At 41.9% G+C, this 19812-nt stretch overlaps 1 protein-coding gene and 1 long non-coding RNA gene across 5 annotated transcripts; one reads left to right on the top strand and one right to left on the bottom strand.

Annotated features, from left to right (window-relative positions):
• Positions 1-498: 498 nt before the first annotated feature.
• On the bottom strand, positions 499-8825 carry LOC112974486. Of its 3 annotated transcripts, none has more exons than XR_003256302.1 (3): positions 8748-8825; positions 1954-4732; positions 499-1784 (listed from the first exon to the last, which is right to left on the bottom strand). It is a non-coding gene; the product is annotated as an uncharacterized LOC112974486 (long non-coding RNA). The 3 variants fall into 3 exon arrangements; XR_003256303.1 differs by lacking the exon at positions 8748-8825 and having other exon boundaries at positions 1954-3798; positions 4067-7471; XR_003256304.1 differs by lacking the exon at positions 8748-8825 and having other exon boundaries at positions 1954-2175; positions 4067-7471.
• Positions 8826-8900: 75 nt separating this feature from the next.
• On the top strand, positions 8901-19046 carry NUP43 (nucleoporin 43). Of its 2 annotated transcripts, XM_026083446.1 has the most exons (8): positions 8901-9066; positions 9731-9853; positions 10090-10167; positions 11142-11319; positions 13999-14134; positions 14874-15025; positions 16602-16724; positions 17972-19046. In XM_026083446.1, exons 1-8 carry the CDS (start codon positions 8947-8949, stop codon positions 18184-18186), a joined length of 1125 nt encoding a protein of 374 aa, XP_025939231.1. In that variant the 5' UTR covers positions 8901-8946; the 3' UTR covers positions 18187-19046. The 2 variants fall into 2 exon arrangements, with proteins under 2 accessions (XP_025939231.1, XP_025939239.1); XM_026083454.1 differs by lacking the exon at positions 10090-10167 and having other exon boundaries at positions 17972-18415.
• The last annotated feature ends 766 nt before the right edge of the window (positions 19047-19812 follow it).

Genomic DNA, 19812 nt, shown 5'->3' with positions numbered 1-19812 from the left:
TGCAGCCCAGAACGTGCAGGGGTTTAAGAGTAAAAATGAACTTTCAAACGTGTTTGTTAATTCGCTTAAGAGTTCAACTAACGGATGCCCGAGCTGTTAGAACCGCACGTCTGCACTCCGTCTGCACGCCCGCTCCTGTTTTTGCCGCGCTGGGTGTTGGAAGGAGCGGGCGGTTGGCACCCGCCGCGCTCCGTTGCCACTCAGCCGAGCCGCGGGCCGCGGCCGCGCCCCGTTGCCACGGCGCCAGCGGGGTGGGGGTGGCCCCACGCGGCGCAACCGTTGCTACGAAGCCAATTACCTCCGGCGCGCGGCGCTACGTTTGCATGGAGCGCGCCTATTGGYCCGGGTGAGCCCAGCGAAGGGCAGCGGTACGTGCTGGAGGCTACCATTGGTTAGAGCGCGCGGGCCGGGCACGCCCCCTCCCCCCCGCCCGCGCGTCTCATCCGGGCCAGCTGGGGAAACGGGTCACTGTGAAATAAGCCGCCTGGTCCGCCGGCGTGTCAGGTACACGACGTCTTTTGGGGGAATTTTACATTAACTACGGAAGTACGCCGACACGCGGCCTTCATTTTACCCTGTGCTGATGTCACAAGAAGGGTAGAGAGAAAAAAAATTACAGGAATCGGTTTAAACTAATCCGGAGCCTCAAAGGCTGACATCCCTTTGCAACTGCACGATTACTGCACAGTCACCGGAGGGTGGGAGGAAAGTTGCCGGGGTGCCCTGCTTGTGCACTGCTTTCTGTGATGGGGTGGGATTTTTTTGCTTTATATTCATATTCTGAACTTTCAGGGATCCTAATACTTGTCTGAGGATTTCCTTACAGTATTCTTGTGGGCTTTTTTAATGCTTTGCTTACTAATTATACTAAAAAATTGAACATTTAATTTTAATTTTTAGTTTACCTTTTTTAATACAATTGTGTAAAATCAAATAACTGACAGTCACTGGGAGGGAGATGAAAGGATTGTAGACTGGTAGAGAAAAGATGTCATTGAAAACCTGGAAAATAACACTGAAAATGAGAAGGGATAGAATGTTATGGGAGTTTGCACCTGCATTTATGGCTAAATACCATCTTGCATGACTACCAAAGATCTATTACTAGGTAGTATTGTTATCTATAACAAAGTATAATTTTCATTGGTTTTATTAGGTGTTGAAATAAGATACTTATCATCAGAAATAAGGTGGGTTATTTTAAACAGAATTTACCAAAAGCTATTGTCGAACAATGTACATTTTCCATTTTTAAATTACATATTAAAATTCCTTTTAAAAGGGGTCTAGATCACAAGATCAGTAACTCAGAAATTAATAAATGCCAAACTGACAGTTTCTATACAGCCTTTATTCTGTCCCAATGTGTGTGCAAAATGAGATAGTAATCTTAAAGGGAAAAGTAGTACATCCTTGTCTTCCTGCAGCCTGTATCATAATGCAGAAAAGAATTAATCTCATACAGTCAAGGGGGCATTCCTGGGTATTCCTAATCTCTTTAATGCTTAATTTTGCCACCAATTTTTATTTTAGCCAATTATTTAAATGTGATTTTATTGGCCTTAAGAAAAAGGGGGAAAAATTGGTTATTACAGACAATTCCAGAGACCCTACCGTCACTGCTGGGACTCTTGCATTTATGCCCCCTTCTGGTCTCTGTGAGCAAACTTTCTCAGGCAGTCACACATCTGGGACTGCAATTTTGCAGTGCTTCCTCTTAACCAGGTGCAACACTATAGTTGCATCTTCTACCTATTACCAGACAACACAGTTTCCAATCTTCCCTTTTGAAACATGAGAATAGTGATGCATAACTGTAAAAACCCTGGCCATATCAATAGTATATAGTATGAAACACTAGAGAAGAATAGTATTTCAAGCTATCTATGGGCACACTTAGACTTGTCTCATAGTTTTGGGGAAAATTTCCATTCCACTTTTTTCCTGACTTACCGTACAAGAAAAATCCATTGATACTGTCATAGTGAACCCCAGGCTCTCAGTGTTCATTCAGTTTATCTTCCAGAGAATGTTTTCCCCATTCTGTTTCTCCTTCTCAAGAAAATTCCCTTTTGGAATCAGTTTCTGTATTCAGTACAATTACTGCACAGTTACAGCCATAACTGTGAGACTTCATGTCTTGGGTGAGATCTTCAGCAAAACTCTAGAACTCTCCTGCAAAATAAGAAATGAGTTAAGGTACCTGCCCAGGCCACCTGAACTTTCCCCAGTGACTCACACTAGCCAAAGCAAACTATTTGCAGCACTGCAAGCATATGTAGCTGGTACTGAGTGTGGATGTTTCAGCTGAAACAGCTTGGTAGAGCTGTAGTAGAGATTTGAAGCAATCTGGGAAGGCAAATGCAAGGCATTTTAAGCATAAAAGATGAGCTTCTCCACTTGATACTGGTGTGAAAAAAGGGCCGGGGTATCTTGTAAAATCCAAAATAGCAAATGGCTGAGCTGCACTTGCATAAGTTATCTGAGCAGTAAGGTAAAGGGGTCTTCTTACCAAAGAGATCGTAGGAGGGAGTTGAATATCATCTTTAGGATTAATGATGAGCAGAATTGTAGCATACAGATGATATAATGTGCTTATGTGGAATATTACCATCAATTTTTCTGATTTTTTTAGTTAAATATTGTATATAGGAGTTAATGAACACCTAGAGAGCTATGCAATTAATATGCTGTCATGGCCAGATAAAAATAATGCAGCTTATATCATTTCAGTGAAGGAGAGCGAGAAAAGATACCCTCTGACAGATATAAATTCAAAGATTATATTGTTCTTTAAAGACATTCCTGAGGGCTGCTGTAATGCAAATGTCTTCTCTGCTACAAGTCCAACTTTATGATCTTCAGGGCAACTGCAGCTTCCTTGGATGTGTCCAAATTATATCATGCTTAGGATGCTCCCTGAAATACCTATGTCCTTTGAGCTCTCAAGAGTCTCTTGGCCCTCTAATACTCTCTTTGGCCTTACCCCAGCTGCACATGTACAGCCCTGTTACCTGCCAAAAGGCAGATAATGGATTCCAAGAGTTCAGTCACAGACTAATGTAAATTTGTCACTAAGGAGAGGAAGCAGCACAATGGTCTCAGCAGGGCCCGTCAGCCACCTTGTTTGGGAAATCATGGTTCCAGCATCACAGGCAGTAAGAGGTATGTCTCAGCCACCCATGGATATATTGAGACTGTCGCCATGTTTCTGGAGGTTGCCATCCTGTCACAGTGGCTTCTAAATACAGCTGTGTGCCTAGTAATGGGACTACAACTTTCTCCAGAAGACTACGAGCAGCTAAATTCAACATTTAAGGACACATGCAGCCTTATGTACCGCTATGGGAGACACAGATAACATCTTCTGTGTGAGAACCCATCCTGGGATGGATGAGTCTGTTCCAGCTGCTCACCACACATATGCTTCATCTCATGATTGTTAGTCCCAGTGAAGGGAATAAGGCGGAGGTGGGAATCTGCTTTTCCGGCTAGCACCCAATCTAGAGCAAATCTGGCAGTTGTCCCATGCACATACCAGGTCCCATCCACAGACTTCCCAGACCTCTCCCATCTGGTTCTTCTAATTCTGGAGATGGATCCCCTGCTTCATTCTGTATTCTCCATCCTTTTTCCCCTATGCATGATTTGGGAGCTATTCTATGTTCCACGAGAGACTCCCAGCCTGCCCCACCATATATAGAGGTCTCCTTCTGGTCTCCAGGGGGCCAGGAAAGAAGGAAGTCATGGAGTTAAAGGAATTCCCAAAGGGCAGCAAGTACAGAGAACAAGCAGACACTGTAAAAACACACACACACAAATACTTCATTGTTTTAAATGCAAAAGACATTTTCTGTTGTCAGATGCAAGCAAGCTGCGTTACTCTCACATAGAGAGGCTGCTGGCAAGAAATGAGTTGGCCCATACTTAAAAGCATTCCAGGGATACTTACCCCATTGGAAGACCAAAACACATGAGAAAACATTTACATACAGACTGACTCTTCTTACCAGGACCAGCTCAAATTAGGATTAAGCCTGTCACAGAGCACAGAGAAAAAGCCTACCTTTGTTTGCTAGGAACATGCAGGATCGCACAGAAGCTTTCAAACCAAATGTACCGTTGGCTGCCTATTGGCTATGTTCTTGGCATGACTGTTCAGAGAAAGACAAGAACACAAGCATGAGCCTTCCAAAATGAAATCTAGGGTGCCTTGGACGTTTAACCAGGTACATGTGAAAGAAATGGTGTTTGGCTCTGCAGGTTTCCAGGAGCTTTAAGACAAGTCCATTTGCTTTAAAGGCATCTGAGAAACTGAAGTACACCAATAGCATCGGGATGCACCCATTTGTGCAGTAAATAAACATGAGGGTCACTAGCTCTTTCTGTTCTATAGCCCCAGGCCATGAGTCCACTTTTTAACTTATTAAAAACATGTCCAGTACGATAATGCTGTAAAAAACACAAACATTATGTGCTATAATGGAAGAAAATCTCAAATTTAAAAAGATGTTTTCTGGCTATCAGTAGTTCTGTGGAACCTCTCTACCTCCTCTTATGCCCAGCATTTCTTTATCTTCTTCCCCCTCACTTGTGCAAGCCAGTTTGTGTGCCTTGGTTCTCAATGCCCACTGCCAATTGCAGATACCTCCATCTTCTGTAAGTACAGCCATCCTCACAGACTCTCCAGCACTGTGGATGTTGGTCCAAAAGAGCTGGCGCGTGGACTGGCCTATAAGGGAAGAGGCATGGGATGCATGGGGCATGCCAACAGCCAAAGCAGGCAATCACTTAATTGTTTTAATGTGGTGATTCCAGTAATTTTAAGCACACAGCAAATCTCAGATCTCGTCTTCCAGCCATTCAGCCACATCTCAATCCCTTAGCTGTATTTATATACACTTATACATAAACCCCTCCTTGCTACTATTTCTGTTTCATCCCTCCCTCCCACTCCATGAACCCATTAGAATTTAAAATTCTTTGAATTTGAAAAGCATATGAAACGCTGGTCATCACTGCCTGATCCCATCTGCTTCTGCATATACATATCACAAGCAGAAATTTCCTCATGCACTGAGCATTTCCGCAGTTATGTCCCAAACCATGCACTAATCGTCTTCTACACCTACGCTCACTCCTCTCCATGCCTCTGTTCTGTTTTTAACTTAATCATTCCCTTCATCTCATCTCTTTTCCTACAATCTCAAGCCAACTTGGTGTGCACCTTCATTTTGTACTTCCATTTCAGAAGTTTACATCTAGGGTTTTTTGAACTCTGCATCCCTCTCTCCCCAGCTCCGGCAGGGAGGTGAGAAGGACTCAGGCACATCAGCGTCTCTTGGTGCYGGGGAGCAGCAGGAGTGGGGCTGCTCCGTGAGGGAAGATGTGCCCAGAGCCAAGGATGACAACGCCACGCCACAGGGTGCAGTGCCACAGCACATGAGCAAGGCAAGCAGAGCAGGGTTGGGGACAATCATGGTTCTGCCAGCACGCAAAAGCAAAGTGACAAGTCAGGCCCCAAATCAAGGCAGTCACTAAGTCATGGACACAGGTGCACAGGCCCTCCTGCAATACCGCTCAGTCCAGGAGTGGGTGCCCCAGCTCAGGTGAGGGTCCCAGATGGGGCTGGTCAGGGCAAGTAGGGGCCGTGGGTACACTCAGGGCCCTGGCACTCTGCTTTTATGCCAGTCCTGCAGTACCTGCATATCAGCTGTGCTTGCTCAACAGATTGAACTGGGCACAACTCTAGGAGTTGTGACAAGCAATAAATACAGTGTCTCCAAATAGCTTTCTTAAAATATTGCTGAATGATAATTGGAGCAAAGTAGATTAGAAGAAAACAGCATCTTCAGAAGAGGCATAATTAGATTTATCCTGCTCTTGTACAGCCACTAATCTAGTAAATCCCTTCATTCCCAGGCTACCTAACCTCTGGCAGAGAGGCATGTTTTCCTCCCTTTCACTCACTCTGATAACTTAAGCCACATTTAAGGATAACTGTTAAAAGCTCCTTGCTGTTTCAGCTAATATATTTGGATCTAATGCCCAGACTTAGCTTTGTCTAGACTTTAAATCCCCTTTTGGCAACCTCAGAAATATTTCGTGAGGTATATTTTCTCCTGAGTGTTTCCTCCTTTTGTTTATTTAAGTCTGCTATTACACTGAAACAACAATCAACACAATACACATCTTTCACAATGATCAAATATAGAGAACATAAGATATTTAAAGGTCTTACAGAGCAGTCCTAAATCCATCATAGCTCCCAACTCCATCACATAGCATGCTGCCAAAATATTCCTTAAAAGGTGAGACAGGAAAGAAAACCCATGATTTTCTTGCCCTAATGAAAATGGCCTATATGGCCAACCTACTCTCCTTCATACTTTCCAAATGCTTTTGATCAAGCAATCCTGTGCAAAGAATGAAACTGTCCAAGAGCAAAGGAGAAAAAATACAGTAAGATTATAAATTCATTTTCTGGCAGAGTAATCAGCAAAAATAGGTGCCTAATAAAACATTTCAACAATTCCAGAGTATTGTCCCAGCTCTTCCACTTTTGGTTACCTGGTCTGTAGCTGTATTCTGAGGTCACCTATTGACCCTTCTCACACCTGTTATAAGAATCAGCTCAAAATATTTACCTTGGAGTTGATTGTGACTTGCACAATTGCTGTTAGTGGCTTAATACAGGGTGCCTGAGGTACTGGTTACTGTAGAATAATAATATTACTGCAGAGTGTAACAAAGCTGTTCTGAGGCTTACAGTACAGTAGAACACAATAGCACTCAGCCTCTTGAATAAGTTCAGTGTTGGATTCTGCAGTGCCTAACTGAAAAAAATGTTCCTCACAACTGAAGCTCAAATGATGCATAAAGCATATAAAATAATATCATTGATTTGGTATCACATCTAAGGTTTTCCACACTGCACAGCAGACTTGATGAGGAACTGACAAATGCTGTATAATATGAACTAACAGAAGACTTGGCAGGCAAACTGCAACAATACAGGTGAAAGTTCAACCATGACACTGCTGCCAATGCTAGTAAGTACACCTGACAAAACCTCAGATAGCTGATGGCAGTAGCTTCTAAAAGATGTAGCAGAAAAATAAGTTGAAAAAGTAGAAAGGCATCTGTGAAAAAGTCCTTTACTGTAGTGCAGTGATTGAATGGATAGTCCAATCCTCTGAAATGACAGCATACATATTACCTTTTACCTCCCTCTACAACTAACCTTTGCTTTTTTTTTTTTTTTTGCACAGTCATTTAGGTCTGAAGTGAAATATGATAAAGAAAATAGGACAATACACCTGTGCTCATGTTTATTAAAACAGTATTTGGGACAAAAAAAGATTTTTGCAGTTCACCACCACTAGGGATCTCACAGAGGGAGAAGAGTATCATAAGTAGAGATTTAAAAACAAATCTAGAGAAGAGACAATTACAGAATCACAGAATGGTTGAGGTTGGAAGGGACCTCTGGAGATCATCTAGTCCAAGTTCCCCTGCTCAAGCAGGGTCACCTAGAGCACGTTGCACAGGATCGTGTCCAGGCAGGTTTTGAATATCTCCAGAGAAGGAGACTCCACAACCTCTCTGGGCAACCTGTTCCAGTGCTCTGTCACCCTCACAGTGAGGAAGTTTTTCCTCATATTCAGATGGAACTTCCTGTGTTTCAGTTTGTGCCCGTTGCCTYGCGTCCTGTCACTGGGCACCACTGAAAAGAGTCTGGCTCCATCTTCTTGACACCCTCCCTTMAGATACTTGTACACATGAATAAGATCCCCTCTCAGCCTTCTCTTCTACAGGCTTTCCTCATAAGAGAGATGCTCCAGTCCCCATATTCAGCCCAATTCATATAAAAGTCATTGATACTGCTTAGTACATTTCAAGAAAATAAAAATTGGTGATTTTGCAAAGGTTTAACATTATGTACTGAAAATAGGCTGGCTGAGCATACAAAATGAATTTGCAAATTCACCTTTCATTTTATTTCTTCTAGACCCAATTCTGCAAATAGTCTGCAAATAGTGTTTGTGCAATATATGTAGCTTTACCTGCTTATTGCCAATTTTCATGACATGAGAGTTTGTAAGAGCTAAGCATGAAAGAAAAAACAGTAAGATGCTTTTTTTTTTTTTCCTGAGCTGGGACCATCAATAGATTGGAGGAAAGACAGCATCTCTGAGACAGTTAAATGACATTACCTCTGCTGTAGTGGGGTCTAGGCAGTTCTTTCAGTTCTTTGCAATCTATTTTTAGAAGTGTGAAAGGAGCAGCATAGAGACAGTGAAGTTGGTGGAAGGGTGAAGGAAACAAAGCATTCCTTGCTGATCCAGGCTCACTTACTGAGGGACCTCAGGAGCAAAGAGCCGGTGATTAGGGTCACCGCCCTCGCTGGGGGATGTCCTCCTCCCTTTCCCCATCACATCCCAAGCGGTGGCCGCACCGGAGCGTTTTGTTCCCGTTTTCTCAAAACAGAAATATAATTCCCCTAGGCAGCTGCATAGCGCAACGAGACCCGGGTCCGGGCCCTGCCCAGGTGCCTCTTTGGGGGCGACAGCGATTACAGAAAAGCCAGTAACAGAGATAAGAAACCGTTGTTGCCTTCACTGTCGCTTAGTAAATCGGACAGAAGGGAGGCTTATAGGCGGCCGCCCCGCTTTAATCGTCCGTTAGCGCTGACCACGTGGGGTGCGGACGGCCGTTATCCGTCCCGGTAGCAAAACGCAACGCACCTGCACCGCCCCGTCAGTACTAACGGCCGCGCGGCGCCGCTCCCCGCCCGCGATGGCGAGTCCTGCCCCGCCTGGGCGCGCCCGCTGCCCTGCAAGCCTGTCCCTCCTCGCTCGCCGTCGCCGCGCGGCCGCAGCCAATCAGCAGCAGCGGCGGCGCCAGGCAGGCGGCGGGAGCCGGCGCGCGGCGGCGGCGCGGGCCATGGAGGACGTGTGCGCCAAGTTCGTGTCGCAGAAGGTCAGCAAGGCCCGCTGGCGGCCTCTGCCCGCCGCCGCGCTGCAGCCGCCCGACGTCTTCGCCACCGGCTCCTGGGACAACGAGGTACCGCGCGGGCCGGGGAGCGGCGCCCCGCGCCCAGGGGCGTGGCGCGTCCTTCCCGCCGGGGCCCCGCGCCGCCCCGGCCGCGGCCCCCTTAAGCCGCCGCCGCTTGGAGGGGGAGAGCGGGGCTGGGCCCCTTCGCGGCTCTGAGCGCCGGCAGCGGCGGGCCGGGCTACGGGGAGCCCCGGGAGAAGGGGAAAAGGGGGAGCGGGTCCCCGGGGCTGTGGGAGCGCCCAGGCCGCGCGCGGGCTCAGCTCCTGGCCGCTGGGGAGACGGTCCTGCGTGTTTGGGGAGGGCACAGCCCAGGGGCAGGACTCTCTTCCCCCTTACTGGTGTTTGCCAGGCTTGTTTTAAAAACGTGTGTGCGCCCAAGTTTGTAGTCAAAGCTTTCTTTCCTAAGAGTTTCTGTATGTATTCTGCTTTATTTCCTTCCTTAAAACTAAATAGACTTATTTATTTGTAAAGAAAAACTATTTACTCAATGCAGCTAGTGCATTGTGAGCACTTGCTTTTTTCATGTGGTAACTTCCTGAAGGAATTGTAAATGTAAATGTAAAACCTTCTGCTTTCCCAGAATGCAGTGAGAAGACTGAAATTCAAGCTGACTGAATGTTAAATACCTTTGTAAACACTTTCAAGTAAAAATGATGGTGTCATTTCCGTACAGGATAACAGGATTTCCATTTGGTCTGTTGGAGATCTTGGAAATGTGGGCCTCAGTGGAGAATATCAAGGAGAACCTCAGCTATTATGTGACATCAGGCACAATGGTGATGTTATGGACATGCAGGTAAAATAGTTTTGGTTAGTAGGTGTGTACTCTCTTTAAGGGTTTGTCACTCATGAGAGCTTAAGTGATAATGAGCTGACAAAATATTGAGATTTAAAAAATGAAGAAAGGAAAAACTAATCAATACAAGTTTGTGCTTTTTACTGTATTTAGCAATATTTTAGGTTACTCTAAATTCAAAATGATCATCTTGGTATTGATGTCAACTCGTAAACACACTACTTATCTCTCTCTAGTTTTTGGATCAAGAGAGAATTGTAGTTGCTTCATCAACAGGAAATGTAACTATATTCCGTCATCACCAAAATAATCAGGTAAGTTGCTTGGACTGATTTTAGGCTGCCCTTCTGTGTAATGTAGGTCACTTTGATCTTAGCATAAGATTCTCAAAGCTACTAGAGCAGGAAATGTGTCTACCAAAATCATATTTTTTGAAGTTTCTTAGGAAGACCTTCAGTTACATACATGTAAGGAAGGAGGAAAAAGTGTTGTATACACCTATTAAATTAGATTCCAGAGCCAGATAGGCTGGATACGTATATATCTATAACCAAATAGTCCATTCACTGAACAGATAACTTAAGAGATTAGATTCAGTTAGTTATGAAAGAATAATCTGAGGGTGGGGGGAAAGAGACCATTAATGAACCYGTGCCTGCCTTATTAGAGTTTTATACGTTCTTGAACTAAAAAAGCCAGTTGATCTTGTTGATTTTCTTCTTACAAGTGTCATGTGAGGGAGGATAATATTTAAACTCTTTAGTTTTATTCTTTTGTTCAGGTTATACATCACTGCAAATGAATGTTTAGTAATTTTAGTTTATCCACAATAACATAATAAAGTAATATCTTTTAATAGTTTGACTTGGTACCTAAAATAAACTAACTTTCTTGCAATCAGGATCTAAATCTGACTTTAGATTTTTGTAAAGGCCTAGGGTCTCTTCCCTTGGCCTGGGGAAAGAGTGGAGGGATAAGTCTTGTGAAGAGCACATCACAGGTCATGAACAGATGGTTTCAGTTTTCTGGKTTTTTTTAGCTTGTGTGGAAAAAGATGTTTCAGAGAAGATGTCATAACCAGAAACATCTGTTTCACTGAAGGGTTGTGTGCTCAAGAGTAGAGGGAAGCTACAGATCATCTGATTCCTAGTTATATAGAAGATGCTGATTCCTGTAGGGTAGTATGTCTTTACTGGAACCAGCTGCTGGTTTTGTGAGTATTCTGGGTGCTTTACTCTTATCAGAATCATTACTTACCAGGAGAATTTCATGTCTGATTACTACTTAGACTTTATCTGCCAACCAGCGATGGGAGAAAGCTCATTATCATGTGGATCGAGATGCATCGTGTGGTGGTGCAGCATGCACTGGAGTAATCTGCAGCAATCCAGAAATTGTCACTGTTGGAGAAGATGGTAGAATAAATCTCTTCGGAGCTGACCAAAAGGATGCAGTGAGAACTATAGGTATGCCAAATAAGTGCTTAAACTAGTTGGGTTTGGAGCTGTTTGGCTTTTTAGCTTCTCAAGTGATAACCCAAAAAAAGAAATCAGTTGAGAAATGAATTACATTTGAAGTTTTTATTTATATACAGGTATTAATGCAGAGTGTTCTGGTACAAGTTTAATAGTGTTTTGTTGACCCAAAGAAACAGATGTGCACAAAAACCTGTTGTTTTGTTGTTTTTTTTCTTTCTGGATAATTGCTCAGCTGATTGCATTCAGATTTAATAATGTACAGGATTCAAGTTGTTTTCTTGGTGCTCATTTGATAGTACAATGTAATATTGCTATATTGGCAGCAATCCTTAGTACAGACTCCTAATACAATGGCATCTTAACATTCCTCAGAAGCTGAGCTCTCTACATGTTTTGACAGAACTCTTAGCTACAGAAATATTCATAAATGAATGCTTTTTTTTGGTTAATGGATTTACAAATATAATATAAAATTGATATGTTTGTAATTAATCCTAGCAGAAAAACCTCTGAAATTAGAGGATGTAAAAATGTTCTGGAGCCATAAATATACTGCGTTGCCAAATTGCTTACTATTGTTCTGTCACATAACACTTTTAAAATCCATTAGAACTTTAGTGGTCAATAATCTCACTGTTCTTTTTAAAGGTAATTTCCCCYTCTACCCCTGACCCGCCCCAGCTTTCATTTAAAAAGTAGGCAGAAAATATAACTCATTCAAATGTCTGTAGCCTGGAAGCAATATAACTTGTCTGTCTCAATACGAGGAAAAGTTTGCCTCCTGTGCAGCAAAAAAATCTACCTGCATTCTCAGTATGAACTTGAACAAAGAATTAAAAAATACTTTGAGGTAAAAGTAGACTTAATGATGTGACCCATCATGATTAAGATGAAAGGTATATAAATAATAAGAAAATGAAATTATAAGAATGTGATATCCATGTCATTCTTCCCTAAATTCTCAAAAGATTTACCTCAATGCTCTGAACTGTTTGACATTTGATTGTAAATCATGCTGATCAAAGAAGTACTGTAGGAAAAGGACCTGATACAAAGGCTTTGCTATTTGTTATTTATGAAGATTAACAAGCAAAGCAGAATTTTGGTTTGACTTTAAGGACAGTCACTAGTGGTGTCCCCCAGGGGTTGATACTGGGGCCAGTGCTGTTTAACATATTCATTAATGACTTGGATAATGGGACAAAATGCTCCCTCAGCAAGTTCACAGATGACCTAAAACTGGGAGGAGTAGCTGATACATGAGATGGTTGCACTGTTGTTCAGAGGGACCTTGGCAGGTTGGAGAAATGGGCAGAGAGGAACCTCATGAAATTCAGCAAAGGGAAATGCAAAGTCCTGCACCTGGGAARGAATAGCCTCATGCACCAGTACAGGCTGGGCCCAACGAGCTCAAGAGCAGCTCTGCAGAGGAGGGTCTGGGGATCCTGGTGGACAACAGCTTGACCTTGGGCCAGCAATGTGCCCTCAGGGCAAAGCCAACAGTGTCCTGGGCTGCATTAGGCAGACTGTTGCCAGAGGTCAGGTGAGGTGATCCTTTTCCCTCTATTCCTCAGTGGTGGAAACAGCATTTGGAGTGCTGTGTCCAATTCTAGGCTTCCCAGTACAACACAGACATGGATTTACTGGAGCAAGTCCAGGAAGGGCCACAGGGATGTTTAAGGGAGCATCTCTCATATGAGGAGAGGCTGAGAGAGCTGGGAGCCTTCAACCTGGGGAATGGGTGGGGGGAGGGGAGGACTTTTATCAGTGTGTATAAATACCTGATGGGAAGATATAAAAGAGGATGGAGCCAGACTCTTTTCAGTGCTATCCAGTGACAGGACAAGAGGCAGTGGACACAAACTGAAACACAGGAAATCCCATTTAAACATAAGAAGAAACTCTTTAGTTATGAGGGTGACTGAGCACAGAAACAGGTTGCCCAGAGACACTGCGGAGTCTCCATCCTAGGTGATACTCAAAACTTGACTGGACGTGGTCCTGCGCAACCTGTTCTAGCCAGCCCTGCTTGAGCAGTGGGGTTGGAGTAGATGATCTCCACAGATCCCTTCTGACTCCCAATACTCTGATTTTTCTGTGATTCTGAGTGAATATCATACTGGTGACACTTCCTGGAAAATATCTAAAAGTGTGGTTTTAATGATTTATGAATTAAGGGCTTCTGTAGACAGTGCTTAATGTTCTTAGGTAGAATTACTGCTCTTGTTTTCAAAAGGAGAATCGCATTATGAAAAGTTCCATAGCCTGCTTTCTTGTGTCAGTAGATGCAGGGTGTATAAAGATTGCATCTTATGAAAGCCATGGACTTTAAATGATTCCTGATCCTAGCAACTGTAGGAAGAAATCTTACAGAACAGCAAGTAGAATTGTAAGTTCTAGAACTAATTCAATATAGCTTCTTATGGATTTCTGTCTCAGGGCTGTATGACACCAGAAGCAAGGGCTCCTTTTTCACAGGGCACCCCTGCAACACTTAAAGTATCAGGTGACAGTGGGCTGTGTCTGCCCCTGGAGAGGAAGAGGTTGTAACAATGTTTAAATAGGTCTGTTTTAGAGGACAGGTGTTTCCTGACAACTAAATGGAGGCTAGCATTGAATATGTTTACCTGAATTTTTACTTCAATGGTTTCTTCATCTCTCTTGCAGACAATGCAGACAGCAGCACACTCCATGCAGTGACTTTCCTTCGCACAACTGAGATCTTGACAGTAAACTCAATTGGACAGTTGAAAATATGGGACCTCAGACAGCAAAGAAATGAGCCATCTCAAATATTTTCTTTGTAAGCCCTTTATTTTTGACATATTTACCAAGAAGGGCATGATACTTTAATCTGTTTTAAATCTCTTATCACCCTGTTGTCAAGAAGGTATCAAATAACTTTTTTAAAAGGCTTTTAACTTTCTTTCTCTGATTAAATGTACTCTGTCTGCCCCTCCCCCCCCCAGCTTGGTATAAACTTTCTGACATTCAAAATGTTTTTGAATGATAACTTTCTGTCTTAGAGACACAAATGCAGAAACTTAGAGCTAGATTCAAATCCTGTTACCAGTGAAACAATTCCCATAGCGTTAACATGCTGTGGGTTAGGTACATGGTTTTGATAGTGACAAGTCTCCCTTTGTTACTCTTAGTGTATGTTGAAACTGAAATTATAATGTGAAATTGGGAGTAACATTCTTATTGCTGTAGGCATATGTAGAGTAGTATTTGTATGCAAAGCCCTCTCATTCCTGTAGAGCTGCCAGATATGTTATGCCTGTATGATGCCTGTATGTATGTAGATGCCTGTATACCATAGGGCGCAGAACCTGATGCCTGTCTAGTCGTACCTTTATGTTACTGTTATACCTCTAAATTCCAGCAGGTGTCACATGGTTCCAGTCTCTAGTGACCAGATAATGCAGGAATTTAACTTGCAGTTAGTATGGTTATGTTGTTGGTCAAAACTCCTAGGGATTAAGAAGGAGAAAATACAGGCTGAATGGAAATTGACATTGTTCTTTCCTCCTCCTTTGCAGGACAGGTGACAGAGTTCCGCTGCACTGTGTAGACAGGCATCCCAATCAGCAGCACATTGTGGCCACAGGAGGCCAGGATGGGATGCTGAGTATATGGGACATCAGGCAGGGTACTATGCCGGTGTCCCTGCTAAATGCTCATGAAGCAGAAAGTAAGTGTCTGGATCTTAAAATAGGCAGCTTTTCTTCAGAAAAGCCTTCCAAGTGCTAGGCAAGACTTAAATATTGTAGGAACAGCAGAGTTGTTTTCTGTTATAGCTATTTAATGTCTTCATCCAATTGTTTTTGGTTTGTTCCTTGTCTATATGTGAGACTACTGTTGTCTAAAAGCCAATTTTCCTTAAACTAAAATTAGTAAGCAGTTTAAATCTTTAATGAGTCATCAGATGCATTTAATCAGAATGGGTTTGTTTCTAGAACATAGGTGTATGAATAGTCTCAGCTCATAATTCATGCTGTAGTATTCTGGCATAGTAAAGCAGGAATGTAGCTACTGACAAGCTTGGAAATGTGAGGTTAAGGAAGGAAGGGGACTGAAAATATTACAGTTCCATTTGATGCCTCCACAATGCTGAAACAGTTCACTTTCCTTGTAATGTTACATGAACAAGAAGATAGCAACTCATTCTGTGCTGGCAATTTATTGATTCAATACCAGGATTATATTTAAGTAAATTGTTTCTTGAGATAAGAAATTTTACTGACWTAACTATTTTGATAATTGTGGTATTTCAACACAATAACTTTGTGTTCTGGGAAAGAATGCTTGCTGTGTGCAGATTAAAGTTTAATAGTAGGGAAGAAAGCATGAGAAAGCTATTCAGAATGTCTGAATTCAGATAAGATTTCAACTTCTAACAATTTTTACAGTATTGAAAGTACAACAGAATGAATGATATGCTTTTTCAGGGGAGGGAAAATTGCAGTAAATAACTGATGGTAGTTTTCCCCCACCCCCCAAGAATGCAAGGTTTCGGTGAGGCCTGGATTCTTGTATGATATGGACATGCACTTACTAGGCACAGTGCACAGAGCTAAGTATTTGATGTTTGTGAAATGATTTTGTTCCTCTCCAGAGCCTGAGGTCTAAATTGTTTTCACTAATCCAAAAAAGTAAGGAAAAACTGTTTCAGCTTCCAACAGAAAGCAGCATTCTTCTTTATCTGAAGCTCTTTTCTCTCACTGGAGCTGATCAGTCTTTCTTCCTTCCCGTTTTCCTAGTATAACTGTAGGAGGCACTGGCTGTATAACTCCTTTCTGCATATGGCCAAGGTTTGTTACATATACGGTAGCATTATTTTAGTGTTATATGTATGATTCCTTTTTATGCATGCATGAATCATAGTTTTAATTCTGTACTTTGCAATATCAGGACCTCAGTGGCCTTTGTGAGGCACCTGCTGCACTTCTGAACTGGATAAATGAGTGTCTGCAATACCAGGAAGTGGTGATGGCTTTGTATCTTGACAACTGTCCACATTGAAAAAAAGCCATCCTAGTTTATACTTGCAAAGTTATCTTTATACTGTCATAAATAACACTCAGTACTTTTAAGACTGAAGTAGGCTCGTAGAGTTTTATAGTAAGTAAGCATATTCTGCTGTTGGATTGAATAACTTGTGTAATGGAGATATCAAACCACTTTCAGTATCACAGCAATGTAGAAATCATGAGGAGAATGGCTTACACCCCAATAAGTATCTTTTTTTTTTTTCTTGTTACTTCCAGTGTGGGAAGTTCACTTCCATCCCTCCAACCCAGATCACTTATTTACATGTTCTGAAGATGGTTCTCTTTGGCACTGGGATACTTCCACAAGTGTATCTGAAAAACCGTCTTTTCTTCATCAAGGTAAGGATGTTTGAAGTCAACTTACATTGAATTTGTCAGCTGGCAACTTAGCTAAAGCACTTGATCTCATATGCTCCGATTACTAACACAATAAACATACAGCTTCTTTTAGACACTGGTGGGCACTCTAGGAAAGCTAAGTACGTATGGGGATAAATGGTGGATTTTTTYAATCTATCCTTGCTGTGCTCTGTCTAGTGTGTGAGGGGGCACATAAAGAATTTCAAGGATAAATTGAGTTCACTTAAGTTATATCCATATAGACCAGACATGAAAGAGGCCTAAATGATGCATTACTACCTGAATCTGAGGGAGATCTAAGCTATACTGGTGTTACAGAATTTTGTATAAGTTAACGGGATGATAGRATTCTGAATTTACTCTTTAGACAATTTTTTCAAGTCGTAAGTGGAAGACTGTCAGTGAGTGAAACTGTATCCCTTTGTGTCATGGTAGATTTTAAAGACATGAAACTGATAGAATGCAAAAAGGCATTTTTATAATCTTGGACTGCTTAATTGCTTGCAGCTTTAGAGAATAAACAGTGGGGAAACTTTCAAATGTCTGCTGCCTTTGCCCTCAAAACTGCCATTCAAAGTTGAGTTCTGTATAAGGGAATAATAGTACAACTAATAATCAAATTGCACTCTGCATGTTCTTGGGTATAGTAAATAACCCCTTAAGTGCACCACTTCAAACACTTGTAAACTTTATGCTGACTGATAGTTCTCAAACTGTAAAACTTTCGTTTGGATTTGAATTTTTTTGTGGAAAAAAAAAAAAAACTTGAAGTCAAATCCAGGTATATCACTTTTTCCAGATTAAGTAGGGAGAAGGTACAGTAGGGAGTAAATACTATTAAAGCAAAGCTGATGTCTCAAATATAGCAAGACCACTGCATAAGCAGACTTTTGTTCATAGGTCCATGCTTGCTTTAGTCTTCAGCTATAAGAACTTGTAGTTACTCATACTATTTGTTCAGTGAGATGAGTTCTTAGTTGTACTGACCTATTCGTCCTCTTAAGTGAGGAGAGAGCTGGTAGCAGGCTTCGGTAACCATTTGAAGTACTTGGCTTTTAGCTATCTTTTGTTGTTTACCAGGAAGACTGCTACATCAATTAACTAATCTGATTTAAAATGCTATTCCCATTATGTTTGTCCTGTACTTGCTATGTTTCTCCAAATCCTGAGACTATTTAAACTAAATTGGAACTAATTTTTTTCCTCTTTCCTTCTCTTTCTTTTAGGAGGAAGAAGTACTACATATTTTTCCCACAATACCATTAACCAGTCTGTAGTAAGTGCCTGGCTAAGCAACGATCCTACCAAAGACCGCATGGAGATTACCAACTTAATTCCAAATCAGACTTTGTCTGTGAACAGTTTAGATATTTTAGGACCATGTCTAGTATATGGTACTGATGCAGAGGCTATTTATGTTAACAGACACCTTTTTGCATGAAACTACTCAAGTGTCCCTTTGAATCACCTTGAACTACTGGGAAATGCATCAGGTTCATCAGGGTTTCCAACTAAACTGTTATCAGCGTGTGGGAGAGAGGCCTACAGCTTGGTTCTGCTATTGCAAAAGGAATGCAAGTTACCTCAGACTCTTAAAGTTGTCCCTTATTATTGATGCTCTACCATGGGTAATTAAACCAGCTTTCGTGCAAGTTTGATCTCATTTCTTCCCCATTGCCTGTTTGGTTTTGGCAAGCAGGAAGCTAGTCACAAGGGCAAGATGCATGTTCTTAGCTGATGTCCATAATTCATGAGGTGAAGAAAAAGTAAACCCCTGGTTATTCATGCATATGTAGAGATACTTCCGTGTATTAAGGCCAATTCATAAGGTTCTTTGACATTCTTTTTATGTCACCTGAGAGAGATGGCTTTTTATTTGAGATTTTATATATATATTTTGGAAACAAAGCTTTTTATGCTGGTGTGTGGGAGTTGGAAAGGAAAACTAAAAGCTGTGAAATGCAAAAGGTTCTATAAGAATCTTAACATTTTAGTAGCATTATTTTGGATTACTACAACTTCATTATGGATACATTATGGTATGTTAAAACTTGATCTTGATAATGTGCCTATAACTCACTGGAAAAGTGTTTTTATAGCTCAGTGGTCATAAGTGATAGATACGTTGGCTGTGTTTTAAAATATGTGTTGGAGACTCTCAGTGTCAGACATGGTCTTTGTCACAGTTTTGCATCTAGTCTGTTTTGCAATGTTTAAAAAGCTAATTTTATGATTACTGCTATACCTATCTTTTGTTGCAGAGAACCCTTTCTCTTTTTATTAAAATATTTTGCACAAGAATACTGGTCTGACTTACTAGATTAGTTTAATAGATATGCTTTTAGTTATTGTTGCAGGAGGGTAAATAACTAAGAGCTATCTGGACTGGGTCTGGGAATGAGACTGGGCACTCTGAGGGAAATTTTAGGATTTGGGCAACAGCAGATGGAGTTATAAGGCTTTAAAAATCACTTGTCAGCAAAACAGCTTTAGAGTATTTCACACTCAGGGCAGTGAGAAAAGCATTCTTCATCTCTTCTCATAATAACTTACCTGATTGGGATTTCTTGTGTGTCTAGCTGAAGAACATGGGTTGTACATTAGTTACAGGGATATTCTTTTTCAGAAAAGAGTGAGTTGCTAGGAGGCTTATTAGTTTTAAATTTTGCTTCCCTATTTGTTTGAAATACAACACTTTACTTGAGTAAGAAAAGTTTAAATCACTAGAAAATGCACCTTGCTGAGCAATCGTTCTTCTCTGGGAACTTAGACCTCCCTCTGTAAGAAGTCTTCCATTCAGTCATATCAGAGATCTTTTCCCTTGGAAAACAGATTTATTGATCAGCATGCTGACAGCTGTGGTTAAYACCATGCAAGCCCAGCTGTTTTGATTAACTGGGTCTTGATCTTATCCGTTTAGCTTCCCTGGGCTCCTAACTCTTAACGGGGCTCCGTTTTTGTGGCATTAAAAGAAAAAAGCGGCGCCTGAAAGGTCCTTACGAGGGCTCCGTGTGGAGGTGCTCGCGCTACCGCTACAAGCACCAACGGCCGTTTGTATTCGTCGGGG

This window comes from Apteryx rowi, unplaced genomic scaffold (assembly GCF_003343035.1).
Source record: "Apteryx rowi isolate R43461 unplaced genomic scaffold, aptRow1 scaffold_118, whole genome shotgun sequence".
NCBI lineage: Eukaryota > Metazoa > Chordata > Aves > Apterygiformes > Apterygidae > Apteryx > Apteryx rowi.
Note: the sequence above shows the minus strand (reverse complement) of the source record. Positions and strands in the feature narration are given on the sequence as shown.